We start from the raw sequence: 7,136 nt of genomic DNA, 5'->3' as shown, positions 1-7,136 counted from the left end.
CACTTGGCTGGTTGGAGTTGTTTACGTACTCCGACAGCAAGACGGGACTGAGCGAATCGTCCGTTGCTATGACATGATTGGTCTGAGCAGTGCGGGTTTGTGCATGCTTTGTTAATTGCTACAATTGTTGTTTATTTCATCTATTAATATTGTGATCCAGTTCTGGCAGCGCCCTACACGCACAAAATTCTCTTCCCCATCCAATGGAAAAGGGTGTGTAGGTTTTGTGGCCACTGTTCAACAAATGTGTGTGTGTGTGTGTGTGTGTGTGTGTGTGTGTGTGTGTGTGCGCGCGCGCATGTGAGTGTGAGTAACTGAGACAGAGACAGAGAGAAAAAGATATAAATAGAGAGAGAGACACACAGAGAGAAAGACAGGCAGACAGACAGACAGACAAACAGAGTCAAAGACTTTTCAGTGTGGGGTACAATCTTTATTGGGTTGGTGCACACACTCACACAGTGGGGGAGGGGCAAGGAACGTCATATGTCAGCACATAGGATTCACACACACACACACACACTATATGATATATCTGGAGTGTTACATATATATATATATATATATATATATATATATAGAGAGAGAGAGAGAGAGAGAGAGAGAGAGAGAGAGATGTCTGTGTGTGTATGCGAGTATGAGTAATTAAGAGAGAGAGGGAGAGTGACAGAGAGAGCGAGAGAGAGAGGTCATAAGCACTATACAGTTAACAATGGGTATTTCATTTTTTCCCTGTGCTCCCTCTGTCTCCCCTTCTTTCCCTCTTCGGGAGAGGAATAACACACAAAGTATAAATCTATTACATCATCAAACTTACACTACTGATGAAATCACTGTCAACGAATGTGGTCCCATTTAACAACAAGTTCATAATATGCGCAATCCAATAGTTAAAATGTTATCAGCGATCACAATCAGTATATAATCATCATAATATTCTGGATGCAGGCGTGAACTCCAGGGCAGAGGTCAGGGTCATACCAGGGCAGAGGGCAGGGTCACACCAGGACAGAGGGCAGGGTCACACCAGGGCAAAGGTCAGGTAAGAAGGCAGGGGTAACACACACACACACACACACAAACAAAAAAAACAACAACAACAAAACAAACAACAAAAACAAAGCAACACTGACCATTGGAGCAACGACGATCATGACATCAGACATATCGTCATCATCATCACCAGCGTCGTCATCGTTAACAACAAAACAACCATTTTGATTTGTTCGATTATCACATACATTACACCCACAATACATCACATAGATACCGTTCTGTGTCACACTATTTATCACAGACAACATTTAGTATCACATACCTATTGTGCAACCAACTGTTTTGTATCACGTACATATTGTTTTGTATAACTGTCTAGTATCACATTCTTTTGTATAACTGTTTAGTATCACATTGTTTTGTATAATTGTTTTTGTAAAACTGTCTGGTATCACATTGTTTTGTAAAACTGTTTGGTATCACATTGTTTTGTATAACTGTTTAGTATCACATTGTTTTTTTTATAACTGTTTATCACGTTGTTTTGTATAACTGTTTAGTATCACGTTGTTTTGTATAACTGTTTAGTATCACATTGTTTTGTATAACTGTTTAGAATCACGTTGTTTTGTGTAACTGTTTAGTATCACATTGTTTTGTATAACTGTTTAGTAAAACTGTTTAGTATCACATTGTTTTGTAAAACTGTTTAGTGTCACATTGTTTTGTATAACTGTTTAGTATCATGTTGTTTTGTATAACTGTTTAGTATCACATTGTTTTTATAACTGTTTAATATCACGTTGTTTTGTATAACTGTTTAATATCACGTTGTTTTGTATAACTGTTTTGTAAAACTGTTAAGTATTACATTGTTTTGTAAAACTGTTTATTGTCACATTGTTTTGTATAACTGTTTAGTATCACATTGTTTTGTAAAACTGTTTAGTGTCACATTGTTTTGTATAACTGCTTTGTATAACTGTTTAGTGTCACATACCTACTGTTTTGTATAACTGTTTAGTATCACATACCTACTGTTTTGTATAACTGTTTAGTGTCACATATTTACTGTCTTGTGTGACTAACTGTTTTGTACAATGTGACCATACCACAAAGATCCGTTTCTATTGTACAACATCAGAGTGTAACGCTGTGACTACTGATCAACAGTGGGTTACTTTGATATGTCATGTCTCAGTGAAACCACAAGACAAGCCAAGACAAGCCATTCACCGATCAAAGAACTAATGCCACTGACCATCCAAAGCCCTGACATGTCTGTGACTATAGGCTTATAATCATGATAACGTTTCAGCTCCACAAAAACGACGTCCCTACTGAAGGCGAAAGACTAACTTCAAAGGAAATACCATACTCCTGCAATAATACACCACCTGAAAACACAAAGCCATTCATGTCCACACTATATGAAATATCACATCCGTAGAGAACAGTAACCAGTCAAACATCATATATAATCTATCAAAAAAGTTGACATATCCATTGTGTCGCCTTCAAACTATAAAACTGCTATAATCTCTAGGGGCGTAAAACCAGCTGTAGAGCAGGAAGGAAGAGAAAAACAAGTCAGTGATATGAGTCAGGTCAGGTCCAGTGATATCACATGGCAACCAGACACAACTGAGTCACAGACCATTAGATATCACACGATAACCTGACACAACAGAGTCAAAGACCATTAGATATCACACGATAACCTGACACAACAAAGTCAAAGACCATTACATTCCATATACATGGAGAGTTTGAGGTTTCGAAGTGTCTGCAGTATGATCTAAAACCACCATATTTCTATAAAAATGTACTCACATAGCTGAATGTAAAATCACTATATTGTAAAAACCACCACATTATCACAGTTAAAAATACTGAAAAGTACAGCATATATTTTCACACAGTGATAAAAAAACAACATGAATAGACACATAGATACACACAGACACAGACGCAGACAAACAGACAGACCCCCCCCCACACACACACACACACTTAAAGTCCAGCAGTTTAACGATAAAAAGATCAGCAACAATCATGAAATTATTTTGCTGTCAAGACATGACATCACAAATGATGTAGTCAGAAACGTGAAATCCAATATTCACACTTGAAAAATAACAACAACAACGACGACAACACACCCCACAAGATATCAGCTGAAGTGACGGAAGACACAGATTCAGCAGTGGAAGCAGAACTATCAGCAAAGCGCTCTGAAAGACTGATTCTGGCCCTGCAGCAGTTTCAGTTTCAGTTTCACTTTCTCAAGGAGGCGTCACTGCGTTCGGACAAATCCATACACGGTACACCACATCTGTTGAGCAGATGCCTGACCAGCAGCATAACCCAACGCGCTTAGTCAGGCCTTGAGTGCATGCTTACATATTTGTGTACCTATGAAAGTGGATTTCATTTTACGTAATTTCGCCAGAGGACAACACTCTCGTTGCCATGGGTTCTCTTTCAGTGCGCCAAGTGCGTGCTGCACACGGGACCTCGGTTTATCGTCTCATCCGAAAGACTAGACGCTCAGTTTGATTTTCCAGTCAAACTTAGGAGAAAGGGCGAGAGCGGGATTCGAACCCACACCCTCACGGACTCTCTGTATTGGCAGCTGAGCGTCTTAACCATTCTGCCGCCTTCCTCCTGCAGCAATGTAGAACCTTTATCACTGCCAAGGAAAGCAGTCTTCACGTATGGAGATATGAACAGATCAAGCAATCCATCAAGCAATACAAGGAACTGCAGATCGAATTTCATCCCCAAAACTATTCCCTCACCTTTGTCTTTCCTGCAGTCAGAAATCATCCGGAGTCATTAGAAACTCTGGGCCATCAAACGTGTAAACCAAATGACAAAACAAAAACAAACAAAACACAGTTAAAAACAGTAAAAAAACTTGTAACAATTCCTATTGTTTTTTTTTCCCTTTACAATCAAACCCAACGACGAACAATTCTGAAATGTGAAAATTATGATAGAATCGATGGGAATATAAAACACACACCAAATAATCCATGGGAACATAAAACATACATCAAAGATTCATTGGGAACATAAATCACACACCAAATAATCCATGGGAACATAAAACATACATCAAAGATTCATTGGGAACATAAAACACACACCAAATAATCCATGGGAACATAAAACATACATCAAAGATTCATTGGGAACATAAATCACACACCAAATAATCCACGGGAACATAAAACATACATCAAAGATTCAATGGGAACATAAATCACACACCAAATAATCCACGGGAACATAAAACATACATCAAAGAGTCATTGGGAACATAAAACACACACCAAATAATCCATGGGAACATAAAACATAGATCAAAGACTCAATGGGAACATGAAACACAGACCAAAAAACTGTCGAAAAAATTGTGACAAAGAACATTTCCACACACAGCACTTGGGAGCTATATTGGGACAGTGCATACGACACACAAATGAGGTTTACAGATAAGGACACACACATAAGGACACGCCAATGGAAGTAGGTTTATACATAAGGACATACACATGAGGTTAACACATAAGGACAGTTCCGTTCAGTTTAGACTTCAGGAAACACCAATGCAGGTAGGCTTACACATAAGGACACATCAATGTAGGTAGGTTTACATTTAAGGATACGTCAACAGAGGTTTACACACAAGGACACATCAATGTAGGCAGGTTTACATTTAAGGATACATCAATAGGGGTTTCACACAAGGACACATCAATGTAGGCAGGTTTACATTTAAGGATACATCAATAGAGGTTTACACACACGGACACATCAATGTAGGTAGGTTTACATATTTGACACATCAATGTAGGTAGGTTTACACTGAAGAATACATCATTAGGGGTTTCCACACAAGGACACACCAATGGCGATGCATGTTGTATCATCAGTCGTACAAAGAGGTGGCACACTGTTACACAGTGCACTCCCACTGCCGTCAGAGACTGTCCACGTCACCAATTACAACCAAAATGACGACATCAGAAAGGTCACGACTCTTTCGAAATGACGTCAGGAAACGTCTCTTCCATGTCACCTCTCCGTCAGACACTGGTGACGTCATCAGGGGAAGATTTCCCCCATACAACCAACATAATCCAATACAACAAAGTCATCAGGAAAGCATCCACCTGACGTTACTGACGTCCTGAGTTCCCAGTCCTTCAGAGGTGACGCCCAAACCTTGTGCACAAGTTGAGGTCAGAAGCAAGGTCAGGGCAGGCCAGGTGACGTCACGGTGTCCACGTCACGCCGCAGTGTCTGTGACGCTGTCCAGGATTTCTCCCACGGCGTGAGCGAACTGGTCGTCTGTCGCTCCGTGCAGCACCATCCTGACATCGTCACCACCATCATCATCATCATCGTCATCTTAATCATAATCATCATCATCATCGTCATCTTAATCATCACCATCACCACCACCACCACCATCATCATCAGTGAATTAGTTTTTTCTTTGCAAAACTACTTTTTGACGCACACACACGCAAACACCCAAATCACAACTATGTTTTTTTAAACAACGTTCACCATTCCAAAAACCATCTCCGACTATCCCGAAAAACGTGTGTGTGTGTGTGTGTGTGTGTGTGTGTGTGTGTGTGTGTGTGTGGTGCATGCGTGCGTGCGTGCGTGCGTGTGTGTGTGCGCGTGTGTGTGTGTGTGTGTGTGTGTGTGTGTGTGTGTGTGTGTGTGTGTGTGTGTGTGTGTGTGTGTGTGTGTGTGTGACCCTCGAGGACACAATACCAGCAGAAGCCAAGACATCAAACACCACCATCACCAGCACCACAGACACAGCCGTGGCCGGCCTGACGCACCATCTCCGGCAGGTGTGAAGGATCCAGTTCTGGGCGGTGCTCAGTCCTCTCCGCCGTGTGGCCTGCAGAAGTCTCCTCAGGCCGTCCTCCGCTTTCTCCGCCTTGTCTCGGCTCACCATCAGCATCTGTCAACACGCTGTGCTCGTTATCGTCATCGTCATCACCACCACCATCTGACAACACACTGTGCTCGTTATCGTCATCGTCATCACCACCACCATCTGACAACACACTGTGCTCGTTATCGCCATCGTCATCACCACCACCATCTGACAACACACTGTGCTCGATATCGTCATCGTCATCACCATCTGTCAACACACCTTGTCCTCCTTATTGCGGTCTTCTCCGTCATTGTCGGCAGACATCGTCATTATCATCGTCGTCGTCGTCACCATCAGCTGCATCATCCACTAGCCGTCCTCGTCGACGTCATCATCATCACAACACTGTCAGCATGACGTCACCAGTGACTGACGGCATTGTCAGTGAGTCCGTCAGTTGTGCATCAATATGAGTCCGTCAGTTGTACATCAATATGAGTCCGTCAGTTGTGCATCAATATGAGTCCGTCAGTTGTACATCAATATGAGTCCGTCAGTTGTACATCAATATGAGTCCGTCAGCTGTACATAAGCTGTATATCAATATGAGTCCCTCATTTGTACATCAATCAGGACACACGTTCCATTGTAAACCTTCCAGTGGATGCCGTAATACACCATCCGTGCATTTTGCTCTTCCTTGTAGATACAAACGTAAACATGTTCCATCCTATTTTCATGTAACCACACACACACACACAACACACACACACACACACACTGTCTGACTCATTCCCCTCAACTTATACCTAGGGTAGAGAAAAAAAAAAACAAACCCACCAGCACCAGCACCAAATAAGCCAATAACCATTCCCTATGCACCACACCCCTTCCCACAATGCCGCACTGACCTTGAACATCTTCTCCTCGTCCGAGGTCAACAGGGGATCGGCCATGATGGTCTCCACTTCCGGTTTGGAAAGGTCAAGGTCAGCGGCCAGGTCAAAGCGAGGCCCCAGGGTCTGACACAGCTCTCGTAGGAACTCTCCACTCATGGGCTCCGGGATGTCTGAGGGAGGAGGGAGGGATGTAAATGATGACAAGAGAAAGAGAGAGGGGGGGAGAGAGAGAGAGGGAGAGAGAGGGAGACAGTGGGAGAGAGAGAGAGAGAGGAAGAGAGAGAGAGAGGGGGAGAGAGGGAGAGAGAGAGGGAGAGAGTGGAAGAGAG

General features: G+C 42.3%; 1 protein-coding gene across 1 annotated transcript in view; it reads right to left on the bottom strand.

Moving 5' to 3' along the window:
- Positions 1–451: 451 nt before the first annotated feature.
- Positions 452–7,136, bottom strand: part of LOC143279908 (uncharacterized) — a 94,760-nt gene continuing 88,075 nt past the window's right edge. Inside the window, 3 exon segments of the mRNA XM_076584231.1 lie at positions 452–5,378; positions 5,865–5,989; positions 6,820–6,977. Coding sequence (XP_076440346.1) covers positions 5,294–5,378; positions 5,865–5,989; positions 6,820–6,977 — 368 coding nt within the window. The 3' untranslated portion in view covers positions 452–5,293.

Source organism: Babylonia areolata, chromosome 3 (genome assembly GCF_041734735.1).
Source record: "Babylonia areolata isolate BAREFJ2019XMU chromosome 3, ASM4173473v1, whole genome shotgun sequence".
Classification (NCBI taxonomy): domain Eukaryota; kingdom Metazoa; phylum Mollusca; class Gastropoda; order Neogastropoda; family Buccinidae; genus Babylonia; species Babylonia areolata.
This window is presented reverse-complemented; position numbering and strand designations above follow the sequence as displayed.